The sequence below is a fragment of the Eulemur rufifrons genome, chromosome 2, assembly GCF_041146395.1.
Source record: "Eulemur rufifrons isolate Redbay chromosome 2, OSU_ERuf_1, whole genome shotgun sequence".
NCBI classification, from domain to species: Eukaryota; Metazoa; Chordata; class Mammalia; order Primates; family Lemuridae; genus Eulemur; species Eulemur rufifrons.
In genome coordinates, this window is record NC_090984.1 from 77,485,087 (window position 1) to 77,512,980 (window position 27,894).

The following is a 27,894-nucleotide window of genomic DNA, read 5'->3' on the forward strand; positions in this document are numbered from 1 at the left end:
TAACATTTTAAATAAGCAAAAATGAATCAAGCCAGTAAAGACGAAAAGACTATCAAAACATGTCATGCATATCTCATAGTGAACATCCAAAAGAACATTGGTTATAGCCTTGTTATAGATCCTACAGTTAGCACCATTTTAATATCTGAACACTTCAAAAAAGCAAAGATCCTTGAAAACTAAAATTATTATAAGAATGAAAAAAATCAATAGGTACTAAGAATTGTACTAAACATTTCTCAAATATTTACATCAACACTGGGAAGCCTGCTGTATAATTAAAGTAAAACTTAAACAACTTATAGGATTAACTCTTTCTATCTATGCTTGTTGTAGCATAGATGGATAAATAAATTCATCCAGCATTAATCTGCCCATATGTAAAAGGCATAAACAGTAAATATCTGACTTCTTAAAATAGGGCCCCAAACATCAAGATAGTAAAAGCAATTGTCTTACAAACTTGCTACATACTCAGCCCTAAAACCATTTACCAGGAAGAGTATTCAGATGAATCACTACGTCATATTATTTATAACCTTTAAAAGTACCAAAAGAAAAAGCAGCCCTTTGTTTGTTTTAAAACAAACAAAAAATGTGACGCATATAAATTTACATCCAACAAGCTTTATCAGCACTCTGTCCAGTCATTCAATACACTCCACCATCTAAAACATCTCTCATCCTAATAAATCATAGTACATGTCAAGGAAGGAGAGCTAAAATTAAAAATAAAAAGCAGCAAGGTTTTTCTCTACATGTACACTTAAGAACATAAAACTAGTCTATCCCAGCCTTAGGGGAAAAAGTGCACAATTCAATTGGCAAGGTCTTTCCTTTATTTTTTTTTGGATTATTGATTTACTGTGTAATCAAGAGGAACCAAAACTACTTGTCAATTCAAAGTATCCAACAAAACTGTGAGTCTTCATGCCACCTCAAGTTAAAAAGAATGCAATGCAGTTTGTGGGTTTCATAAAACTGGGCATCCTTTCATGCAGCACAAGTTTTGCTACCACACTATTTCGAAGAGTTCACACTTGTCAAAGTGCAGTTAGTCCAAAGTTGCAGCGACAGTATATCATGCCAGCTGAATCCAGCCACGTATCTGAGATAGGGTCATATTTCTGCACTGTATTCAGATAGGAAGACCCTGAGTGACCACCAACTACATAAAGGTAGTTATCGATTACTGCGGCACCAACTCCTAGGAGAGGTCGGTTAAAAGAGGAAAGAAACATGTTAACCATGAAGTATACTTTCTTTCACTAAAAGTTCACAAATTTGTATTTTAATGTTTTCTTAAAATAAACAATCTATTATTAATTACATAAGCAACATACAGTAGTCCTCCCTTATCTGAAGTTTTACTTCTCATGGTTTCAGTTACCTGAGGTCAACCACAGTCCAAAAATAAGTGAGTACTGTACAACAGTATATTCTGAGAGAGATATCACATTCATGTGACTTTTATTACAATATGTTATAATTTTTCCATTTCATTATTAGTTATTGTTAATCTCTTAATGTGCCTAATTTATAAACTAAACTTATATACATACATAAGTATGTATGTATGTATATGAAAAAACATAACATATATAGGGTTTGGTACTATCCACAGTTTCAGGTATCCACTGGGGATCTTGGAACATATCCCCTGCAGATAAGGGGAGGCTTAATGTAGCAATGTGTGCTTACTAGAAAAAAGTCCCTTTAATATAAGAGTTGAAGTCTTCTTTCACCTCTCCTCTCCAATTCTACTCTTCCTCCCCCTGCACCATAGGAAAGTACTATTAAGAATGTAGTATGTTTGCTAGGCGTGGCAGCTCACGCCTGTAATCCCAGCACTTTGGGAGCCTGAGGCGGGAGGATCGCTTAAGTCCAGGAATTGGAGACCAGCCTGGGCAAAATAGCGAGACCCAACCTCTACAAAAACTAAAATAAAAAGAATATAGTATGTATCTTTCCACATGCTTTCTTATCAATTTATATTTGCATATATTTTTCTAGAAATAATATATTTTATCAGGTTTTCAAATACATTAAAATATGTAGAATATATAAAATAATTTATGCTTTTAAAAATTCTACTTAGATATTCACACATAATAGTTCTAAAAACAAACAGTCTACACAAATTTTATAAGTTCTCATTGTTTTTATGGCTTTCCTTCTCAAGGAGACCAAAGAAACTAATTATAGTAAGCACTAAAATAGCTAGTTCCAGTTTTTCCTTTCAGTTTCCCTTGTATGTTTATGTTTCAAGAGTTTCTTTAATCATAAAAATAGGCTGAGAAACCCAAATCCAAAAATCTGCAATACAAAATGCTCCCAAATCCAAGACTTTTTGGGCACCACATGATGTTCAAAGGAAGTGCTAGATGAAGCATTTTGGATTTCAGATTTTCAGATTTGGGATGCTCAACCTGGTAAGTATAATGAAAATATTCCAAAATCCAAAAATATCCAAAACAGTTCTTGTCCCAAGAAGTTCAGATAAGGGATATTCAGCTTGCATCAAGAATACTCCTAAAGCATTTCCATCAGTAGCTTTAAACCTTCCCTTTAAAATGATGTGACTTGAGTTTGAGTTCAAAGATAACAATTTCTTCTAAACCACAATGATATACTTGTTTTTTCTGTAGGAACCCTGAAATCCAACACTTTTTCATCAACTATACCCCTTGGAGAGGAAAGAACATTGGAAGTGAATATATAGATTGCTGATATATAATGAGAAACAAAACGTAACAATCCAAGGATCGTGTATGTGTCTAAAATATTAAGAAATGACATGTGCTATATGGACAAAAAGAGCTTCGATAAAGATACACTCTAGGCCGGGCGCGGTGGCTCACGCCTGTAATCCTAGCACTCTGGGAGGCCGAGGCCGGTGGATCGCTCAAGGTCAGGAGTTCGAGACCAGCCTGAGCAATGAGCGAGACCTCGTCTCTACTAAAAATAGAAAGAAATTATCTGGCCAACTAAAATATATATAGAAAAAAAAATTAGCCAGGCATGGTGGCGCATGCCTGTAGTCCCAGCTACTCGGGAGGCTGAGGCAGTAGGATTGCTTAAGCCCAGGCGTTTGAGGTTGCTGTGAGCTAGGCTGACGCCACGGCACTCACTCTAGCCTGGGCAACAAAGCGACACTCTGTCTCAAAAAAAAAAAAAAAAAAAAAAAGATACACTCTATTAACAGCATTCTCCAAATTGTGTTCTCCAACTCTGAGAAATGATAATATGCATGCTGATATATTAAAATTACAATAAAGAAATCTTTATAGTTTTGTCTAGCTAGTTATCTTTCAAGTTTACCACAAAAAAAGTTTTCTTCTGGACAAGTAATCCCTTACTGTTATATTCTAAAGAACTATCATCCCAAGAACATCACTATAGAAAACACCGCCCTCTATGTTTAAAAATTAATAAATTATTATTACCTGTTCTGGGTTCTTTCATTGGCCTACACACAGTCCACTGATTTTGATGAGGGTCATATCTTTCAATGCTTGACAAGTGTGAGACACCATTATGTCCACCCACCACAAAAATAAAGCCTAGCATGACACCCACACCAAAGTGAATCCTTTTATCTGCCATGGATGCAACCATCTCCCAGGAGTCCTTACTGGGATCATAACGCTCCACACTGCAAATATTCACAAAAGAAAGAATTAATTTACAGATCATTTGTGTCACTCTTCCTGCCAAAGCAAAACTAAAACGCACCATAGTTTTAAAAGCTCAAATAAATAGATAGAAAACAAGAGTAGTTTGTCCCAAATGTTTAGATTTTCCTGATAAAATGCAGAGATAAAAGCTTACCTTGTGAACAAGGTGCAACTCTATATGCTATTCCATTATATTGTATAAGCAGCAAAGTACATTAAAAGGATAGAACTTGGAGTCAGAAGACCTGGGTTCAAGTACTAATGCTACATACTTAGAACTGAATGAACCCTAGCTCCACTATTTTGGATTTGTGTAGTCCTGAATAAGTCATTTCCTCTCACCTGCTCAAGTCCCTTACATAAACTAATGTAGTATTTGAACATAACCTACACGCATCCTCTCATATACTTTAAATCATCTCTACATTACTTATAATATCAAATACCAATGTAAATGCTATATAAATAGGTTTTATACTGTATTATTTTTAATTGTTGCATGTTTTTTTTTTTGTTCAAATATTTCGATCCATAGTTGGTTGAATCTGTGGATGCAGAATCTGCAGATGTGGAACCCGCAGATACAGAGGGCCAAATGTACACTCTTTCATTACAACACTCACAATCAATAAAACACATACCACTCTGACTACTATTAAAGATAAAATCTTTGCAACATCAATTTTCAATAAAAGTTCAGAATTGTGACTAATTTTCCATACAGGCAGTAACTTTGTACTTTTATGCTCTCATATATATTTCTCCTTTATTCAGCAAATACTACAGAATATAGAAATCTCAAATTCAGAATCCAGTACAACTCATATACATGTATGATTATAGAGTAAGAATCCAGGCTGGGTGCAGTGGCTCATGCCTGTAATCCCAGCATTTTGGGAGGCCGAGACAGGAAGATCATTTAAGGCCAGGAATTTGAGACCAGCCTGGGCAACATAGCGAGACCCCATCTCTAAAGAAAAAAAAAAGAGAAGCTAGTAATATTTAAATAAGGCTTTAAGTTTATGATGAATTATAATATTGTGTAGACATATAGGAATTAAATTCCCACTTCTTTATTCTATTAAGCAATGCAATAAAAGACCATATATATACTGTACATACATATATACTCACACAAAATCTAAAGTTGTCTAACTTCATCTTATTTTCAGGTTCCTGAGTTTTAAAATTTCATCCATTTATACTGAATAAATGGAAAATTTAATACAAGAGATTTGATTCTTAGGTTTGTACTAAATTCCCATGTAAAACAATTACCATTATACTCATAGAGCAGATTAAATTTCCCAAAAGCTTATCAATATTACTCGAAAACTTTAAAAATAAATTTTTCATACATATAAAACTGTTTAAAACTCATAAATCATTGTTTATGATACTTCAAAAAAATCTACAAACATAATATAATTTGATTATTAATTTAAATACCTATTCATGTGGGCAGGACCATATCCACCAATGGCATATATCATTCCATCCAATACAGCTGCAGCAAAACAACTTCTTGTTGTAGTCATTGGTGCCACAGGTTCCCATTTTCTTATTTTGGGAATATACTTCTCTACAGATTGTAAATAAGATTGTCCATCATAACCACCTAAAGCATAGAGTTCTCCTGCAAGGACTACTACTCCAAGGGTGCTTCGGCTCTCATTCATTCTCTCTAGAGAAGTCCAGGTATTTGTATCAGGATTCCAGCATTCCACTGAATTTTCATGTTTTCTGATAGTGACACCAGGACGCACATTAGTTTCAATACCACCTATAACATACACTTTTTGGTCTAAAACGCATATTCCAAATTCATAGCGAGGAATGTTTAGGGGTGCCAAGCCAATCCAAGAGTCATTCTGAGGAAAGTACATCTCCACACTAGAATAAGAAGAAAAAATTAAAATTTAAAAACCCCAAATGGCCCATAAACAAAAATTTGTTTAACCTCATTAGTAATCAGGAACATGCAAATTAAAGCCACAATATACCATAACACATCTTCTGCCTTGGCAAAAATGTAAAGTCAGATAATAATGGTTGGCAAGAATGTGCAGCAAGGAATGCATACTCCGTTAGTGAGAGTGTAAACTGGCACAAACTGCTCTGGGAAACAATTTTACATTATCATAATCAAGTTGAAGATATACACATGCCCTGACTCTGTAATTACACGTCTACGTATCTACTCTATTGAATGTCTACTATAGTCACTTTTGTACCAGGACACATACACCGAAATGTTCACAGCAGCATAATACAATCATACATCAAAAAGAGAATGGTTAAATAAGGCGTGGTTTATCTGTCCTATGACTGAGCAATTCCACTCTTAGATATGTACACAAGAGAAATGCATGCATATGTACATGTACAAGAATATTCACAGCATTATTTTTAATAGCCAAAAACTAGAAACAATCTAAACATTCATCAACTATAAAATGGGTAAATTGTGGCATATTGTATAAGAGAATATTATTTACAGCAATGAAAATGAACAAACTACAGCTACTTGGGGTGAATCTTACTCATATAATGTTGAAAGAAAGAAGCCAAACTCAAAAGAATATATTCTGTATAATTCCATTTATTCAAATTAAAAAATAGGCTAAACTAATCTATAAATTAGAAATGAAGATAGTGGTTACCTTTGGAGAGAAGAAGGGAGTTCAAGGGTGGCCTCTAGGTGGTTATGTACTGTTTCCTGAACTAATTTGTAATGTTCATTTTGTGATAATTCATAGAGCTATACAGCTGGGATTTGTATACTTTTATGTATGTGTCTAACACTTTAAAATATTTAAAATTAACATTTTTAGAAAGAAAAAATCATATTATGCCCATATACTATAATACCACATAGCAATTAAACTATTTCCTCATGTAAGCTCACAGACGAATTTCATAAACTTACTGTTTAGTGAAAAAACACATCTCTAAAAAATATATACATATAGTATTACTGCATTTATATAAAAATATGTAAGACCCAACAATATAGTGGGGCACATATACTATGCGGCAAAATTATAATGAAAAGCAAAGGAATAATACATAGAAAATTCAGGAGAGTGGTTACTTCTGGGAGAGGGAGGGAGATGAATTAAGGAAGGACACATTGGGTATTAATAGTCTATTAATCCGGTTGATAGGTACTTGAGTATTTATTATTGATACCCTAGAGGCATATGATTTATGGTCTTCTGCATGTATATATATTGCATTACTCCCCAAAAGTTGGGAAAAAGTAGCCAATGTCCCCAAACTCAATAATAATGTAATAGCATAAAAATACATATCCTCCATCCAGTATGATCAAGGTGCATTCATTCATCCAAGTTACTGAATTTCTATTTATAGTAAGTTTTGTTATAATGCTTATTTTAAAAATGTGAATTTGTTCCAATGACACTGATATATCAGGGAACACTCTGACCTTAACAAGAGCAGTTTTAGCAAGGTGGTGGAAATAAACCTTAACTGGAGTGGTTCAAAAGGGAATGGAAGATGAGGGAGTGAAAACAGCGGGTACAAATTTTTCCAATGATTTTACTATAAAGAGTAAAATAAATATTAGGAGGTAGCTGCAAAGTAGAGCAGAGAAAGACCACGTGGACCACAGAAAATTAATTTAATCTGGGAATTTAAACCAGAATATGTTTGTATGCTGATGGCAATGATGCACTACAGTGGGAGAAGGTGATGATGATACAGGACAGGGGAAAACCAGAAGAGCAAAATCCTGGTGTAATGGAGAGGGAATGGAATCTAGCAAATAAGGAGAGAAGTGGAGGGGTTGGTCTTAGACAGAAATAACTTGGTAGATTTGGTGATGGAAAGATGAGGTAGTTCTCTTCTGGTTGCTTCTATCCTCTCAGTAGAATAAGAGATAAGGCAATCAAGCTAAGATTTAGAAGGTGAGGGGAAGAGGTTATGGATATTTTTATGGAGAGAGCAGAAGGTGTGAGACAGTCCTCCCAGGAAGGCAAAGAATAAACTGATTAGGAAAATGCAGAGGGCTTGCTGGGGAGCGCTGAGGTTCCCAAGTGAAACCCGTTAAAATGGGTATGTGTGTTTCTCTAGCTACATCCTGCTGCCCAGGTGCAGCCATGGCTTAAGTAGAGAATTGATTTTAACTAGATGAATATAAAGGAGGGACACAAAGGCAAGGAAGCCATGGGTGTATTCAAAGGAATGATGACAGTGATGTTCCTGGAATCTAAGCTGTGAAGGTGAGAACATGTGGTTGAATAGCAGTCAGTTTTCCTGACTGAGTATAGGGCCAATGGATCAAAAATCCTGAAGGTAACAAAGAATCACTGGAGTATATGTACTGAAATAAAGAAGCTGGTAAGAAAGGAGGTGGTGGTTAGAGAATGAAATGTGTGAACCAAGATTTTAAACGTGTTGAAGTTATTGGTAATGACAAAGGCTGGCACCTAAAGTAGGTACAGTCTTATGAGACCGAGCCCTTAACCTGTGGGGTATGGGCTAACGCTAAAGAGTTAGGGACAGATGAATTGAATTGTTAGACACTCAGCTGGTGTTGGAGAATTCGAAAATTAGTTGGCGCGAGGGATAAAACCTCTCAGTGATAATAAGACTAAAAACCTTGATGGATTCCTAGAAGTTAAGGATTTCTGGAGATGATTTAGGTAAATAGACACAACATATAAAGTTATTAGTCCTATGGTCTTTTCAGAGTGTCTTAGTCTGTTTTCTTCTGCTATAACATAATACCGCAGACTGTGTAATTTATAAAGAAGTTTATTTGGCTCATGGTTCAGGAGGCTGGGAAATTCCTCACAGCCTAATCACCTTTAAAGGCCCCACCTCTGAATACAGTTCCAATCGCAATTAAGTATCCAACACATATGAACTTCTGGGGGACACATTCAAACCACAGTAGAGGATAAATGATAATCAGTTCCAATGAGAGTTTCTTTCTTGGCATTTAGACCTATGCTTTATAGTGTTGAGATGAGTGATGGCTAAACATCCATTCAACATTTAATGTACTTGCACAATTATTCAAAAACAGTTTTAGTGTACTGCCATCCTCATGACTCCCTTTTTGCAAGTAGAAACAATAACATTGTGGGAGTTTTTCTAATTTCCTTAAGCTGCCTACCCAAGCCCCACTTCCTTCTCTAGTGATCTCCTCCCCTAGCTAAAGAAAAAAATTGAAGCTATTGGGCAGGATCTTACTTTAAATCTTTGCCCTCACCTCTCCCCCCATCAGTAAATCTGCCTTTATATTCTGATCTTGGGGCATAAATAGTTCCTCTTCTCCTATTCAAAACCTTCTATCCTTGCTTTTGATACCATCTCCTTCTACTTTTTCTAAGACGTTGCTCCACCAATGACCATTCCTCTATCCTATATCTTCATGCTATCCCTATTTACTGGCATCTGATTATAAGCACACTTATGTCTTTCTCTCTTCAAGAACAAAATAAAACCAAACAAAATCTTCCCATGACTCTATCAGGTACTACCTTAACTCTGCCTTTCTTGTCTCTGCCAAGATTCTAAAAAGAACAGTCTTCATTTACAATTTATTTCCTTATTTTTTATTCACTTCCAAACCCACTGTAATGTATCTACAGCATTCCTACAACTCTGCTGAAATTACTTCATCAAAAGTCATTAATGATCTCCATATTGCCAAGCCTAACAGCTACCTTTCCATCCTTAGCTTTTTGGATCTTTCCATTGCATTTTACATCATTGATCACATTCTTTCCTTGACACACTTAAATTCCTTGGTTTTCATGACACTATTCTCTCTTGGTTCTCCTATCTCTAAAATTGTTCCTGTTACCCTCATCTTAGTGTTCCCTAGATTTTCATTCACGAATCAATCCTTTTTCCTTTCTGTATGTTCTCATTAGGTGAAAGGTGGAACTAGTCAAGAAGTCCATAGAAGACTTCATGCCTTTAGTTGATACCTCTAAATTATGCTATATGTTGATGACGTCCCAATTTCCAGCCCTAATCTGTTCTTTGAGCTGTGCACTCAGATCCAGCTAGCAGTAGGAAATCCTTTACTTGGATATTTTTCATAGACACCTCAAACTCAGTATGTCCAAAACTAAACATATTATTTTTCCCCGTAACTACTCCTCCCACATTCATTCATTCTCTCTCTCTATGTAACCATCCACCCAGTCATCTAATCAAAAAATCTCACTCACCCAGTTCTTTCCCCACCCTTCCACCTTTCCTAGGGAAAAAAAATAAAAAATCTCACTCATCTTGGATTCCTCCCTTTGCCTCACTACCCCTCCCCCCAATCCAAACACCAAATCTAGTCAATTTACTCTGTTAAAACAATTCTTGAATTCTCTATTTTTCCTACTTCTATCCTAATTTAGGACCTCATAATCTCTTGTCTGTATTTCTATAATAATTTCTGAACTAATCACTCTGATGCTAATCTTGGCCTCTCAATCTTTCTCCATAATGCAGCCAGAATGACCCAATAAACAAATCTGATCATTTCACTACTCTCCTTAGAATAGTTTTGTAGCCCGCATAAAAATCTTCTTTTTATTATAGCATGCAATAACTTCTTTTTTGTAAAAATAGATTTAGAGGGGTACAAGTGTAGGTTTGTTACATGGATAAATTGTGTAGTAGTGAAGTCTGAGCTTTTTGTGTAACCATCACCCAAATAGTGAACATTGTATCCACTAGGTAATTTCTTATCCCTCCCTCCCATCCTACTCTCCTACATTTCCAAGTCTCCAATGTCTATTATTCCACACTCTATGTTCATGTGTAGATATTATTTAGCTCCCACTTATAATTGAGAATGTGGTATTTGACTTTTGGCTTCTGAGTTACAATAATTTCTTTGACTTGGTTCATCAAACCATCGATTGACACCTGCTGGTTAGAACCTTATGCTTCTGAATACCAAACAGCTTTTCATTTCCTACAGATCATATACTGTATCATGCCACTGTGTCTTTGCACATTCTCTGTGACCATCCCCCCTTCTTCACTTGGTTCTTGCTTAGCCTTCCATACTCAACTTGGACATTAACTTCTCTGTAATATCCTCCCTAAGTTCCTCAGATGAGACAATTGCCTTTCCTTAATGTTTCCATAATATTAAGTTTATCACTGCATTAACACTATGCATTATAATTATCTATTTAAATATTTGTCTCCTTCACTAAATTAAAACTTGTTGAAGGCCCATTATCTACCAGTGTATCTGACACAAAGATGTTTAATATTTTTTGTAGAATTATATTTAACGATCATTCAAGTTGGTTCCAGTTTTTCCAGAGTTATAAATAATGCTGCAATAAACAGCTCTGTACAAATGATATGTTTAATTTTTAAATTTTATTATGATAGATTTTATGATAAAAGATTACTGGGTCTAAAGATATGAACAGTTCTTATGACTCTTCAGTAATTTATGTTTGTTATTTTTAATATGTGACAAACTAAGAGGCACCTACTCAAAACTTTTTATAATGTAAATTTATATTTGGAAGTTTTTGTTATGACATTGACTAATACTTGATGCCAATAATCAACGCCTTTAAGAATTAAAGTTAAACAATCAATTCGTATAGCTACCATAACTAATGCTCTACTTGTAGCCCAATCTCAACAAGAAACAATTTAGACTACAGTTAAGGCCGGGCACAGTGGCTCATGCCTGTAATCCTAGCACTCTGGGAGGCTGAGGTGGGAGGATTGCTTGAAGCTAGGAATTCAAGACCAGCCTGAGCAAGTGCAAGAGCAGACCCTGTCTCTACAAAAAAATAGAAAAATTAGCCAGGCATGGTGGCACATGCCTGTAGTTCTAGCTACTCAGGAGGATGAGGTGGCAGGATCGCTTCAGCCCAGGAGTTTGAGGTTGCAATGAGCTATAATGATGCCACTGCACTCTAGCCCAGGCAACAGAGTGAGATCCTGTCTCAATTAAAAAAAAAACCCCTACAATTAAAATGTATAGTGACACTTTTTATAATAAAAGATGCAGAATATATGAGTTGCCACTAATGAAACATCAATAGTTTCCTACCATTGGAGAAGGAAAAGCAATTTACCAAATTTTTGGAAATGGCCAGAAAGAAATCCACAGTATTAAAGAAATGCATCAAACACAGAAGTTTTCATGAAGCCATCCTAAGCCAAAGAAAAAGCAAAGATAACATCAAGCTGTATTTTCAATATATAAAAGTTACTTGTATAATGCTCTTAAGACAAGGGTTGGCAAACTATGGCCGAGGGCCAAATTCAGCCCACCAGCTATCTGTATAAATGAAGTTTTATTAGCATACATCCACATTCATTCATTTATGTATTGTCTAGGGCTGCTCTTACACTACAATGGCAGAGCTGAGTAGATGCAACATAGACCATATGGCCCACAAAGACTAAAATATTTACTATTTAGCCCTTTATAGAAAAATTCTGACAACTCCTGGTCTTAAGTTATTAGAAAAGGAAGCATTTTTTACTACTGTCTTGAAAAAATGCTTACACTAAAGAAAATAAGTTACACATAAAATCCATGATTTCTATCAGTATCCTATTTTTTCTCATTTCTTTGGTGGTACTTCTGATTAGCTGTTTTCACTCAAAGACATTCGTCTCCCCAGTCTGCCCTCACCACGAGTTCCTAGTTCTTTTCTTTAGCATATTCTGGTATAGTTGACAATAATAAATCTCCTCTGACCTCATCTGACTCAAATGAAGATGTAAACGGTTCCAAGAAAAAAGAAAAAAAAAGATATAAAATGGAAGAAAAGTGGCCGGGCGCGGTGGCTCACGCCTGTAATCCTAGCACTCTGGGAGGCCGAGGCGGGTGGATTGCTCAAGGTCAGGAGTTCGAGACCAGCCTGAGCGAGACCCCGTCTCTACTAAAAAAAATAGAAACACATTATATGGACACCTAAAAATCTATATAGAAAAAATTAGCCGGGCATAGTGGCGCATGCCTGTAGTCCCAGCTACTCGGGAGGCTGAGGCAGTAGGATCGCTTGAGCCCAGGAGTTTGAGGTTGCTGTGAGCTAAGCTGACGCCACGGCACTCACTCTAGCCTGGGCAACAAAGTGAGACTCTGTCTCAACAAAAAAAAATAAATAAATAAAATGGAAGAAAAGTTAGTGAGTAACCAGGCTGGTTAAAGTACGCATGCTTAGGGGAATGGTTAAGAATTGAGAGTATTATAGAGAGTGAAGGACAATGTGATTAAAACAACTCCGTAAGTATTTGAGGAAGAGAGAAAAAATTTAAAAAAGCAAATAAAGTAAAAAGGAAAATCAAAGTATTTTAAAAATATAGAAAATTTACACATTTAAAAAGCATAAAATCTACTAGCATCACTCCTTTAAGGAAGCCTTCTATTTACCTATCCAAACAGGCAAAGAGTCCAGATTTCCCTCCTACTGCACAAAGTACTTTGGGAGCACAGCGAGGTCGTGTCATCAAGACTGTTTGATGAGAGAGTCTATGTTCAGGCATAAAGTGGTACTTTAGAGCTTCATTCAAAAGATGTTTACAAGTGCGATCATCACGAATAAGATGATTTGCTTCATACAGTCTAGTGAGAAACTTAACACTCAACAATGGTAATCGTACACTGTTTAGCAGCTGCGCTAAGTATTTCTGGCGTTCTTGCACATCATACTTGATCCAAGACTCTAATGCATAAAAAACAGTCTCTTCAGTAGCTACATTCAAACAGTCATTGGAAACAATTTCATCCAAATCAGCATGTGTAAGCTCAAAAAACTCTTCAGTCTGGCAAACAGCTTCAAAATTCTGGCATATGTATTTAGTGGCTGCCAAATAAAGGTCGTGACAACCATATGTTTCTGCAAAACGAGAAATTCCAATACAATTACCAGGATCAAGTTGGCTTTCAAGAAATGCACAACATTCTTTCAGGACAAGTTTTATCTGGAGGAGGTTTGCTGCTGGCAGGAGAGATTCAACTGTATCCTGAGAAATAAAAACAGTCCCTGTATAGGCATACTCCACAATAGCCTGAAGAGCAGTTTCATCAATGCACTGAAACTCAACTTCACTGTTCTCTTTTTCAGAAAGGTTTCCAGTGAACATAGCTTTGAAATATGGGCTGATGCTGGCAAGTACCACTTTGTGAGCATGAATTTTAACATCACCTACTCGAAGAATGATGTCACAGAGTTCGTGATGCTGGCGAAGAAGATTCAAGCCCTGTAGAAGTTGTTCAGAATGTAAGTGGGTTAAATTAGCAAGCATGTAGGTCGGGGATGTGTGGTCCATCTACAGAAAAACAAAAAGCATGTAAAGTTATTTCAAAATAATCTTGACAATATGATTCTGTTTTTCAAATAGTAGAAAATAAATCATATTTGTTATTTATTTGCCTATTCATTGGTTTTTAAATACTTTATACTAAATAGTAGAACTAGAGGCTTTCAGAGTAAGAGGAGATTTAACTCTTCATAGAAGGGCATATAATTCAACTCCTTTATTAGAGATATTAGGAAATGGAGGCCTAAAAGCTTACTTGATATACCCCAAGCCATAACGGTCTCTAGGCAATGAACTTTTGGATCAGAACTCTACCAACTCTTTCATTCTGTTTCCCTTCATTAAATTCAAGTCATGACCTATCACTGACACAAAATGCAAATGTGGGGTGGGGTGGGGGAGAGGAAACTTGATTAAAGTAAAATTAGTTTTCAAACAATACTAGCTATTTGCCAACTGATGATGCTTTAATTGAAATTTCATGTTAACTCAAACACTTTACCCAAAAAGTCAATAATTGCTTTGATAGAGAATGCTAAATTTAACGAATTGACTGTCAATTCATCCAAAAACAACAACAACAAAATTATTGTGAACAGAATCCAATGTTCTATAGTGAAGGCAATAAGGCTAACTTACTGATCTACACCACAGCCACTCAACTATTGATCCTTAATTTAGATCATGCCCACTCAACCTACTTGCCCCTTTGTGTTTCTGGTAGATTAAAAAGAATAAAAATAGGAGAGAAGAAAAGGAATAAGAAGGAAAAGAAAGAAAGCAAAATGACAATAAAGATGGTGGTAGGCTGAATACTGGTTCCCCTAAAGACCTTCACACACTAATCCATGAAACCTGTGAATGTTACTTTATATGGCAAAAAAGAACATTGCAGATATGATTAAGGATTTTGAGGTGGGGGGATTATTTTGGATTCCCCAGGTGGGCCCAAAATACAATCAACATGTACCTTAAAAGAAGGCAGAGGGATCTGCTGTAACAAAAGAGCAAGAAAAAAAGAAAAAAGAAAAGAAAAAAATATTAAAAAAAAAAAAAGGTGGCAGAGGGAGATTTGACAGAGACAGAAGAGGAGGTCATGTGACTACAGAGGCAGAGAATGGAGTGCTGCAGCCACAAACCAAGGAATGCTGGCAGCCATCATAAGTTGGAAGAAGTAAGAACAGATTCTCCCTTAGAGCCTTAGAGGAAGCATGGCCCTGCCACTTTAATTTCAGCCCACTGATACTAATTTTAGACTTCTGGCCTCCAGAACTGTGAGAAAACACATTTCTGTTGTTTTAAGCAACTGAGTTTGTGATAATTTGTTACAGCTGCCATAAAAATTAATACATGGATATTTCAAAATGGATTGTAGCAGTTAGTTAGAATAGACACAACATAGGACATCTATACAATATAAACTGTTTTCTCCCTGTCTCACTCATACTTCAAACAAAGGTTATAGGGAATAACAAAAAAAGTAGATTTGGTTTCTATCATAAAAGCGTTACCAAATTAAATATTTTGGACACTATTAAATATTAATAATATAAGTACTGGCAGGACCTGGAAAGTTTAGCACTTCATTCCTGTGCATTTTTATGTGGAAAAAATACAAACATTGAAACTTTTATCTTTGTCAAGAACCTCATCATTTGACACTTGTTTAATACTGCATTTTAAGTCAGTTAGCATATTATGTTAATATGGCCACCTTACAGCTGATATCAGCCTCCACTTCTGATCTCTCCAAATAATCCCACATACATCTACTAGTACAATTCTCAAGCATTATTTCAATTATGGTATGAACAAGTCTCAAGAAATTTCTAGGTCTTCCAGTAGGTACATTATTCCAGAACAAAATACATACTGGTAAGAAGACAGTAATCAGAAAACAGAAATTTAGGTCTGGGTATGTTCTGTTACTTATATAGAATTGACCTTTTTAACCTGTTTAACTTCTTTTAGCCTCAGTTTTATGGAAAAGTTAATAAGTACACTAAAAAGTGATGAAAAAGAGGAAAGGCAAGTAGATATAGAAAATAAGTAATGGGGTTAAGAAAGCACTCCTAGCTACTTTACGTCTAGTTAACTTTATCTTCTCTCACCTTCATTTTCCTTATCTGCAAAATGAGATCATAATGATATCTGAACTATATACCTCACAAGGTTTTTGAGGATCAAATCAGACAGTGTACATGAAAGCACAATAAACTGTAAGAGTTTTACATGTAGAGTATTATGGTGAGGCCATAGAGGTATAATAATATCAGTGAAGAATACAGATTTGAAAATGTAAGATAATGCATTTGAGTCCCAACTGGGTCATGTATTATTATGTGGAATTGGTACATTTCTTAATCTAAGTGTTAATTTTTTAATTGACAACATAAGAATACCCCTACTTATCTCAGAAGTTTACATGAAAGTGACTGTGTAAAGCATAAAGTTCCATACAACATGAGGTGCTAAGAGTACGTAAGTCTCACTTTACAAAATTGCCTCCTCACATGATCCCCACTTTGCATAATTTCCATTCTTTCCCATAATGATCTTTCATTCTAATAATGCTCATGTAATTACAATAGCTGTCTATAAAACTTGCTGTCTCCCAAATATTTTCTTCTACATGTTAGATTTTCTCTATAATCTTTCTCCTCTAAGTTCCATTCCTCTAATTCAAATTCTCAACAGTCTAAGTCAAAATTAACTTTACTATGAAGTCGATAAGCATTTTTGTACTACATTCTTTTACATACAATTAATTTAGTTATATGTGTTGTTCCAAAAACATACCCCACCTTGACTCTCATTTGTCTAGCAAGGAAAATGACAGACTGAAAAGTGAAGAACAAAAAGTATGAAAGGTGAATGGATATGAAAAATAAGAGAAGGGACTGAAAAAGGAGACCTAGCTACTTTGTAAGTTCATATCTCTCTCAAACAATTATGTTCCAAGATATTTTAAAGAATCTACAAATGAGATCCATGAATCACTGCCAGTGACACAGGACTAGAGACTGTTTTAAAAAAACAATAGGCCAGGCACAGTGGCTCACACCTGTAATCCTAGCACTCTGGGAGGCTAAGGTGGGAGGATTGCTTGAGGCCGGAGTTGGAGACCAGCCTGAGCAAAAGTGAGACCCTGTCTCTACAAAAACAGAAAAATCAGACGGGAGTGGTGGTGCACAACTGTAATCCCAGCTACTCCAGAGGCTGAGGCAGGAGAATTGCTAGAGCCCAGGAGTTTGAGGTTGCAGTAAGCTATAATGCCGTCACTGCACTCTAGCTGGGGCAACAGTGTGACCCTATCTCAAAAAAAAAAAATCAAATCTTAAAAGACGTATCAACCGAATACAACCTCTGAACCATACATGTGTGCGTACCCACACATTTAGAAAACAACTGGAAATTTGTATACTGACTATTGATTATATTAATAATCACTTATTTTTTGTTGCTGAATAGTGCTGTTGTAGTTATGTTTTTAAGAGCTTTTATCTTTTATAAATATATACTGAGATATTTTTAGATGAAATATGAAGTCAGGGATTTGTTTCAAAATGATAAAGCTGATACGAATGATGTCATGAGTTGATAACTACTGAAGTTGGGTGATACGTACATGGGGTTCATCATATTATTCTACTTGTATATGTTTTTGAAATTTTGCACAATAAAAAGGTTTTTTGTTAAAAGAAAGGAGAATGTAAAGCACTAAACACTGCGTAAAACTTACAGATAAAGAATCTTAAATTCTGAGAGTTTAAGTGAATTAGCAAAATCATATAACTAGTAAGAGGCCATCACTGGGATTAGAAAGTTTCCTTAATCTTAGAATAAGAACAATGTTTTCCACACATCACATTTTAAAAATTACAATGCCAAACAATGTTGAGCTGCTTAAAATGTTTACTGAACCAATTTGTTGTTACTTTGATAAGTCTAAATTATTCTATGAAAGAACATCTAGAATTTCTTTGTTCAATTGTCATAATGTAACAGGTACTGTTATAAGCTTTTTACATGTATTAATTCCCTTTATACTCAGAGCAACAATAGGGGACAAGCACTGTTATTATTACTATTCCCATTTTATAGATGAAGCAATTTGAGGCACACAGAAATTAAGTCTAAGGCAAGATTTAAACCTTGGCACTCTGTTTCCAGAATTCTTAAATACTATGTTATACTGCCTAATCTATAAGAAGCTCAGAATTTCTTAATAGTATTAAAATTTTAACTCAAACAAGAAACTGAACGTGTATAGAACAGAACCCAAAAAGGAGAGATCATTCAGACACACACACACACACACACACACACACACAGAGACACACCCATCAAATAAAAATATATTAGGGCTTTAAAAATGAAATAAAGAAGGACCCATAGAATAATCATTCCTTTCCATTATTCATGTAAAAACAGATTTGATATAGCAGGTTCACCCACATCCTTGCCATATTTTTTTGTTCTTAATTTTTTTTACCCTAAATCAAATACTTAAGAGCACAATGGCTGATGCCTGTAATCCTAGCACTTTGGGAGGCCAAGGCAGGGGGATAGGAGTTCGAAAGCAGTCTGAGCAAGAGTGAGACACTGTCTCCACAAAAAATATAAAAATTAGCCAGGCATGGTGGTACTCATCTGTAGTCCCAGCTGCTTGGGAGGTTGAGGCAGGAGGATTGCTTGAGCCCAGGCGTTTGAGTTTGCGGTGAGCTATGATGATACCACTGCACTCTAGCATGGGAGACAGAGCAAGACTCTGTCGAAACAAAGAGAAAGGAAAGAAGGAAGGAAGGAACGAAGGGAGGGAGGGAGGGAGGGGAAAGGGAGGGAAGAGAAGGAAGAAAGAAAGACGAAAGGAAAAGTGAGAAAGGGAAAAAAAGAAAAGATAAAAGGAAAGGAAAGGAAAGGAGTATTCTAAATCTAGGTAACTGAATTAGTCAATATTGAATAAATAAGATCTATATGAAAAGTTTTAACAAGGTAATAGTATTGTACTTCACTTCTAATCATTTTCTTATTGTATAAATATCCACAATATACAAATAATGGTAGATGAAATTAAAATAAAATCAAACTTTTCCATAGTCTACAGTAACTTCACAATTTTAGGTTCTGAAACCAAGATAATAAAGGTCAAGCTGTGAGCTTAGGAGAGGGGTGTGGAACCTGTGGCCTTAAGGCAAAACATGACCTTCTAGGTCCTTAAGGGCAGTCTTTTGACTGAATCTAAATTTTGCAGAAACAATCTTTTTATTAAAAGGGGTGCAGCAGAGAAAGAGGAAGCTTTTCTTGCCTCCTTTCATGCTTAAAAAATAAGATTCTTGAAATCAAAAGGCCACAGGTTCCCCATCCCTAGTAGGATCTACTTAATTGACACCTAAGCTACAAAGCAGTGTGCTGAAATCAGTTGGGAGGCAATTATCTGCCAACATATAAATACAGATCACAACCAGAGTAAATAAATAGTGAAGAGAAATGAGGATTGCTTAAAAACAAAAATTCAAACAGACACATTTCTGTAAAAAGCATGATTTATGAAATTAGTTAAGTATTTTATAAACTGCTCTTTCCTTAAATTTCTTTCCCACAGTTCAACTTTCCTCACAGTAGAATTCAACAAATGATGGTATATAATTTCACCAGTGAGCCTACGGAACAAGTAGGCATATTTTCCTTTTCTCTGAGATTGACTTTTACTATATCTGGAGAAACAAAAGAAAAATTACAAGGCTGTAATAACTGAATCACTATGTCACAGATTAAGAAATAATATAGATAACACAAGTCCCCAAAGCCATTACTACATCCAGTAAAAGCTCTAAGTTACATAATTAACTCTTGTGCACTGAAAAACTGGTTGCAACAGATGTGAAATCCTGTTAACTTATACAGATTTGTGCTTAAAATGCAATGCAAATTGGATTTTTGTTGAAAATTATAGTTTTGACTCAGGACAGAAATGTGCAATGGCTTTGGAACATAAACCTAAGTAGATGAAAGTATATCACTGATATACATCAAAAAAACCTATTTCATCCTATATATATAAAAAAAATTAGCTTATAATTTCTTAACCTTATTAAAACATTGATTCAAACAAGAAATTAAAAAGGTTTAGAATAGAAGCCCCAAAAGGATAGATTAAAATATATATAATCAGGGCCGGGCGCGGTGGCTCACACCTGTAATCCTAGCACTCTGGGAGGCCGAGGCCGGTGGATCGCTCAAGGTCAGGAGCCTGAGCAAGAGCGAGACCCCGTCTCTACTAAAAATAGAAAGAAATTATCTGGCCAACTATAATATATATATAGAAAAAATTAGCCGGGCATGGTGGCACATGCCTGTAGTCCCAGCTACTCGGGAGGCTGAGGCAGTAGGATCGCTTGAGCCCAGGAGTTTGAGGTTGCTGTGAGCTAGGCTGACGCCACGGCACTCACTCTAGCCCGGGCAACAAAGTGAGACTCTGTCTCAAAAAAAAAAAAAAAAAAAAAAAAAAAAAAAAAAAATATATATATATATATATATATATATAATCAAATAATAATCAAAGATATGAATAATGGGAAAATTTAATTTTATCCTATAGTTTCAATGCTTTCTCCCACCAAAACTTTCCCAAACCTCTAAGCAAATACCTAAATTGACTAACTTTTACTTTCTTCCTCTGTCCACTCTGCAGTGGAAACACTCATAAAATGTGCCATAGGACAAAAGTAGATGTAACCTAAAAAAATTATTGTGAGGATTAAATGAGTTAATATTCATAAAGTACCTAGCACAGTGTATGGCACATAACAAACAATAAATGATATTATTATAATTATTTGTTAATCTTAACAGCACCTTTCATTTGCATAGCATTTTTCACAAGAACTTCTTAAACTACGCAAAATTCCTAATAGTTTACAGAATTCACACTGATTTCTGTATTCCTGGATGTCTGTAAAATTTCAGTATGAACACAGAAAAATTATAGTGATTCATGCAATGAATTAATATATTATGACTGTAGAAATAAAAGATGTTTTTAGGGAAGTTCAGCTTAAAAAATTAATATATGTATCACACACATTCCTATAATCCATTAATTTAACTAAACTCTTAAAATTATTGAAATTTTTAACTTGTTTTACCTGAATTTGCAATTTTCAATGTATCCTTAACTACTTCCTTTCAGCTTTCTGATGTGTATTATTAATAATATACCAAATAGTGTATCCCACTATTCTGGAATTTGATTAAAAATTTCTATCCTATTTATATCTATGATTAAATATAAAAGGCTTTTCTAGTTAATAAACAGAGGATCACTAGAATTCAAAAGTAAATTTTTTGAAAAATCTGCTTTGTAGGTCAGGAGGAGCACCTATAATCCTAGCACTTTGGGAGGCTGAGGTGTGAGGATTGCTTGAGGCCAGGAGTTCTAGACCAGCCTGATCAAGAGTGAGACCCCATATCTACAAAAAATAGAAAAAGTAGCTGGGCATGGTGGTGCATGCCTGTAGTCCCAGCTACTCAGGAGGCTGAGGTTGCATGATTGCTTGACCCTAGGAGTTTGAGGTTGCAGTAAGCTATGATGATGTCACTGCACTCCAGCCTGGGCAAAAGAGTGAAACCCTGTCTAGAAAACAAACACAAAATCCCGCTTTATAATAGAAATAAACAGATGACATTTATGTTTCACAAAATAACCCTAAAAGATAATTAGTAATGTAAGTGATACCAACGAAGTCCCATTTCCTAAATATCCACCATGTAGACTAATGCATCTTCCAAGTACTCACCAAGGAGACAAAAAGTAACAGACATAAAATAAATTGCAATCTGTAACATATTGTGATCTACAGGGACCTGAGGAGAAGACAGGTCAAAAGAAGACTCATCTTGCTTTGTTTCCAGGAAAAGGGCATAACTGCTTGATTTAAGTACCCAGGTCCCTTGAAAAACATTCTTTATAGAGAGAAGGGATAATTCTTCTACCATAATTTTGATGAAGAAATATCATTCAAGACTTTCCAAGTTTCTTTTCTTTGATTTCATGATTACCACACAACCTCTATTTATTTATTTATTTGGTTTCCCAAATTATTAGATACGGGGCAACAGTCCACTGGATTTTCAGTTATCTTAGAAAGGCTTATCTTCTATTCCAACACAAATTGGCATTCTAAAGTGTACCTTCCAATGTGTACATTCCAATGCGTACATCATTCTCTTGTTTACTTTAGTTTGTTTTTTTTTTTTTTTTTTTTTTGAGACAGAGTCTCACTCTGTTGCCCAGGCTAGAGTGAGTGCCGTGGCGTCAGCCTAGCTCACAGCAACCTCAAACTCCTGAGCTCAAGCGATCCTCCTGTCTCAGCCTCCCGAGTAGCTGGGACTACAGGCATGCACCACCATGCCCGGCTAATTTTTTCTATATATATTTTTTAGCTGTCCATATAATTTCTTTCTATTTTTAGTAGAGATGGGGTCTCGCTCTTGCTCAGGCTGGTCTCGAACTCCTGAGCTCAAACGATCCGCCCACCTCGGCCTCCCAGAGTGCTAGGATTACAGGCGTGAGCCACCACGCCTGGCCTGTTTACTTTAGTTTGAATTTGGGTTCCTCAAGTCTGAGTATGCAAGAGTAAAAGTATACATTTGAGCTTCTTAGGTTGGAAATAGCAGAACCAGACACTCTTTCTCATTGACAACTGCTACAATCATCATGGTTAACTTGCCTCTAAAATGACACACTCTAGCCAAACCAAATTTAGGTAAATTCATTTAAACACTGAAATGACTAATTAACATGAAAGTAACAACCCAGAATTTAAACCCAAACACAGGATGCATGTTTACACAGCTTTATTTACATGAATACTTTATTCCCCAAAGAAAAAAGAAACCTATGATATTCAAACTGTACTTTAAGGCAAAGTCCAGAAATTATTTTTGAACTTGCATCAGCCATGAACATTATTTATAAAGTGGTTTGGCATACATGGCTGGATTATTCCTAGACTTTAAAAAGCTTTTAAGAAACCCACCTAATGGGTACAATGACCACTATCCGGGGTGATGGGCACATTTATAGCCCTGAGTCAAGTCATATATCAAAAGCAACCGTGCCCCCTTAGTATTTTGAATTAATTAATTAAAAGTATTTAAAAGACATCCCCTCTGGTACAGAGCAGGGTAGGAATCCTTGCATTTGAAATGTATGAATTTGGGACTTCAAATTATAACTCAAACTTTTCTCACTGGGTCATTCAAAAATAATTGGGTCATTCAAAAATAATTGTATTATTCCTTCAAAAAAACCCTTTTTCCACAAGCCAATGCATTTAGCCTCACACTAGAACTCCAACTCTTCAGTTGTGTCTGCTTAAGTTTCATTTCTGAGAAGGAGAAAATGCCCACCAAATTATCAGTTAGTCTAAAACAAAGAAATGTCTGTTATCATCTCTAAATCCACAGGGCAGAATTCTCTTAGGACCGTGATGCCAACAACTCCCACCGCAACTGAAACTGTCTTTGCAATCTCTGTCTCCAGGAGACTTGAAAGGCTGCAGAGACGCAAGAGGATCCTGCCGGGAGCTTCGGGCGGCGGAGAGAGGGGGTGGGGCGAAGGGGTGAGTCCCACAGAGGAACGGCCTTAGAAAGACTTTGAGAACGTATAAGGCAGAGACAGTTAGCTACTGGGACAAGTAGACTTATCTTCAGATTATGTACGTTTTAAAGAGAACTCAAAGTGACAGGAGTAAGGAAAAGTGACAGAAAACGATTAACGCTCCACAGCCGGAGGGTTAAGAGAAGTAAAAAAGGGGAGAAGGGGGAGGAGAAGGGGAAGGGTAAGGGCCCAAAAGACCAGGAACTGAAAAAGAGTACCCGATCTATGATTTGGCCTTGGTCCGGATCTTCTGTCACAGCATAAGCAGGAGGAAAGGATCGCACTTATTCAGGATTGGGGAGAAACACATTTACAAGGTAACAAGCCCTGCACAAGAAGATGTCGCCTCTTCCCACCTGCTCCGTTCATTCCTTTACCTCTCATTCTAGCATCAGCAGCATTCGGGAAAAACTCTGCCAAAGCCTGCACCGCTGGAGGACAGTAAAAGGAAAATACCTGAGTCCCAGAAATCACTCCAGCAGAGACAGGAGGAGGAGCTGTGGACAACTGAAGGCTGGGCAGGGTCCTCACTAGCTCTGGTCAAACCCCAACTCTCACGGGTGGGGCGGGGAACTTCCGCCCGGAGCAAGGAGAGCGTCACTTCCGCCTACTGTTTTCACCCCGCCTCTCCCTCTGCGCTCTAGCTACGTTCTCAACGTTTTGACTTCCTTTTCCAGCCGACTTTTGCCTAGTAGTTCCATTTGACATGGACTACATGGCCCAGCATTCACCACGGCAGGTTTATTTCCGGGTCAAGAGGTCCGCGCTGGGTACATCACCATGGAAGCGATCGGTTTGGTCACGTGGTGCCCCTGGTTACGCCCGGTGGCTGCTGTGGGGGTCTGAGGCTCAGACGGGGGCCATTTTGCCTAACGCTCCCTGCCGGAGTCGGGGGCGGCCTGGCAGCTGGGTGAAACTGGTCTTTTTCCTCTTCTGCAGCGTAGGGCTTGGAGACGAACTGGAAGACTGGGCTCCATCGAGCCCTTTGGAGACGGCAATGGTTCCTTCCAGCCACCACCACCTGACGACCCTCGATGGCGGCTGCGCCCTCTGCGCTGCTTCTGCTGCCACCCCTTCGAGCCCTCTGTGCTTATCGCCTCCAGAGCCGCAATCTTCCTTCCGCCACAGAGACTGATGATAGTCGAGTCGGGGACACTATGAGAGGAGAAAAAAACTACTACTGCCGTGGAGCTGCGGGAGACCACGGTTCCTGTTCCCCTACACCTTTGCCTCTGGCCTCTGCCCTCTTGATGCCGGCGGAGGCAGTGTCAAGTAGCAGGTCTGGGTCTGGGGGCGCTTTGTCAGGGGGAGATGAAGAGGAGACCCGGCTCCTTCAGCTCCTGCGGACGGCTCCGGATCCTTCTGAGGCCTTCCAGGCTTTGCAGGCTGCTTTGCCGCGGCGGGGCGGTCGACTTGGCTTCCAACGACGCAAGGAAGCATTATATCGGGCGCTGGGCCGAGTGCTTGTGGAAGGGGGTAGTGAGGAGAAGCGACTCTGCTTGCAACTTCTCTCGGACGTTCTCCGGGGTCAGGGGGAGGCAGGCCAGCTGGAAGAGGCCTTTAGCTTAGCTCTTCTGCCTCAACTGGTAACCTCCTTACGAGAAGACAATCCAGCCCTGCGGAAAGATGCGCTGCAGATCCTGCACGTATGTCTGAAACGTAGTTCTGGACAGGTGTTGAGAACGCTTATACAGCAAGGACTGGAAAGTAACGATGCCCGCCTTAGAGCTTCCACAGCACTGCTCCTCCCTATCTTACTTACTCCTGAGGATTTGTTGCTTGGCCTGGATCTCACCGAGGTGGTAATATCCCTAGCCCGAAAGCTTGTTGATCAGGACGTAGAAGAAGAATCTGAGACAGCTTTCTCTGCACTTCAACAAATTGGGGAGCGACTTGGCCAAGACAGGTTTCAATCCTATATTTCTCGCCTGCCCTCTGCCCTGAGGAGACATTACAATCGCCGCCTGGAGTCCCAGTTTGAAAGTCAGGTCCCCTATTATTTGGAACTTGAAGCCTCTGGATTTCCTGAAGATCCCCTTCCCTGTGCGGTGACTTTTTCCAGCAGCAATCTTAAATTTGGGATTATTCCTCAGGAGCTGCATTCAAGATTGTTGGATCAGGAAGACTATAAGAACCGAACTCAGGCCGTTGAAGAACTAAAGCAGGTGCTGGGAAAATTTAACCCTAGTTCTACCCCTCATTCTAGTCTTGTTGGTTTCATTAGCTTGCTATATAATTTGTTAGATGATTCTAACTTCAAAGTGGTCCATGGAACACTTCAGGTCCTGCATTTACTGGTTATTCGCCTTGGAGAGCAGGTACAACCATTCTTGGGACCCGTTATAGCAGCTTCTGTCAAAGTTCTGGCAGACAACAAGTTGGTAATCAAACAAGAGTACATGAAAATCTTCCTCAAGCTAATGAAGGAAGTAGGTCCTCAACAGGTGCTTTGTTTACTCCTGGAACATCTCAAACATAAGCATTCCAGAGTGAGAGAAGAGGTGGTGAACATTTGCATTTGCTCCCTGCTGACATATCCCAGTGAGGATTTTGACTTACCCAAACTGTCTTTTGATCTTGCCCCAGCTCTTGTAGATAGCAAACGCAGGGTACGACAAGCAGCTCTAGAAGCTTTTGCTGTGTTGGCATCATCAATGGGCTCAGGTAAAACCAGCATTCTTTTCAAAGCTGTGGATACTGTTGAACTACAAGATAATGGAGATGGAGTGATGAATGCTGTACAGGCCAGATTGGCTAGGAAAACTCTACCAAGGCTAACAGAACAGGGATTTGTGGAATATGCAATACTCATGCCATCTTCTGCCCAGAGTAGGTCAAGCCATTTGGCACATGGAGCAGATACAGACTGGCTTTTGGCCGGTAACAGAACTCAGAGTGCACACTGTCACTGTGGAGACCACACAAGGGATAGCATGCAAATTTATGGATCTTACAGTCCAACTATCTGTACCCGAAGGGTATTAAGTGCAGGCAAAAGAAAAAATAAATTACCATGGGAAAGTGAGCAGCTTGGAATCGTGGGAGAAAGCCAGCCCTCCAATTCCAAAGATATGGAGCAGGTATGCTTCTCTAATTTCCTTGAGTTGAAACTGAAGAATTTAAAATAAAAATACTACTGTGATGACTTAAGGGTGAGGCTGCATGATGGTTGTTAAGCTTTGTTTCCAGTCAATTTGAATGCTGATGTGGGTGGGTATTCATTATAATGGTACAGGTCACAGAGGACCATTTAATAGGCTTCTTGCTGGATGTATTTGATTAAGTTTGAGGCACAGTGTGAAATAGATAATATCTGTATTTCAATTTTAGTTTGTTACTTTGGAATGTCACTTCATACAACAAATGCTGAATTGCCTCCTCAGTTCAGGATAAAGAGCTAAGTTCTGAGAATACAATTCCACACAGTATAGGGAAAAGGTCAGACCTATGAACTGGTAATTAACACATTTGTTAAGTGCTAAATAGAAATATAAAGAGTCGATTGGGAATACTGAAGATAAGAAAAATAATTGCACTAGAAAAGTCAAAACATTCAGAGAAGCTGGGACATTAAAACTGAGACTTTTCCCTTAATGTTTTTATTTTAAAAATTACAAATCAACAAGTAATTTAAGAATACATGACTGCCCATATACTTCGTCTGTATTTGCCAGTTGTTAAATTCTTGTGGGTATTTGCTCTAAATTTGCCGACCCATTTGAAAGTAAATTGCAGATATCTTGACATTTCATTCTTAAATATCTTGGCATATACTACCATGTCAGCACGGTAGTGTTGATCAGTTAGTACCAATTTGACGGTGAGTATATATTCCTCCTATCTTGTGATACCTCACTGCGGATAATGGGCTCAAGCTCAATCCAGGAAAATATAAGAGGTGCTAGATCACTGTTGTTTCTTATAATTGAGTAATATTCCATTGTATACATATACCAAATTTTAGTAATGCACTCATGAATTGATGGACACTTGCGTTGTTTCCACATCCTTGCTATAGTGAATTGTGCTGCCATAAATATTCGGGTGCAGATGTCTTTATTATAGAATGTCTTTTGCTCTTTTGGGTAGATGCCCAAAAGTGCTATTGCTGGATCGAACGGTATTTCCACTCCCAGCTCTTTGAGGTATCTCCAGATTCTTTTCCACAGAGGTTGCACCAATCTGCAGACCCACCAGCAGTGTACCAGTGTTCCCATCTCTCCACATCCTCGCCAGCATTTGTTGTTTTGGGATTTTTTGATAGAG

The 27,894-nt window shown here is 37.5% G+C and overlaps 2 protein-coding genes across 2 annotated transcripts in view; one reads left to right on the forward strand and one right to left on the reverse strand.

The window, feature by feature from the left end:
- Window positions 1-873: 873 nt before the first annotated feature.
- On the reverse strand, window positions 874-24,140 carry KLHL28 (kelch like family member 28). Its single transcript, XM_069464588.1, has 5 exons — window positions 24,085-24,140; window positions 13,075-13,973; window positions 5,127-5,570; window positions 3,447-3,655; window positions 874-1,207 (listed from the first exon to the last, which is right to left on the reverse strand). Exons 2-5 carry the CDS (start codon window positions 13,971-13,973, stop codon window positions 1,044-1,046), a joined length of 1,716 nt encoding a protein of 571 aa, XP_069320689.1. The 5' UTR covers window positions 24,085-24,140; the 3' UTR covers window positions 874-1,043.
- Window positions 24,141-24,523: 383 nt separating this feature from the next.
- Window positions 24,524-27,894, forward strand: part of TOGARAM1 (TOG array regulator of axonemal microtubules 1) — a 73,488-nt gene continuing 70,117 nt past the window's right edge. The window contains exon 1 of the mRNA XM_069464589.1: window positions 24,524-26,708. Within this exon, the coding sequence (XP_069320690.1) occupies window positions 24,663-26,708 (2,046 nt within the window). The 5' untranslated portion in view covers window positions 24,524-24,662. The remainder of the gene's footprint in view (window positions 26,709-27,894) is intronic.

Coding starts and splice junctions, on each gene's coding strand:
- KLHL28 (XM_069464588.1), bottom strand. CDS start 13,973: ATGGACCACACATCCCCGACCTACATGCTTGCTAATTTAACCCACTTA. Junction 5,571..13,074: donor CTCTTTGCCTGTTTGGATAG/GTAAATAGAAGG, acceptor TTCTTATTCTAG/TGTGGAGATGTACTTTCCTC. Junction 3,656..5,126: donor GGTCCTGCCCACATGAATAG/GTATTTAAATTA, acceptor GAATATTTGCAG/TGTGGAGCGTTATGATCCCA.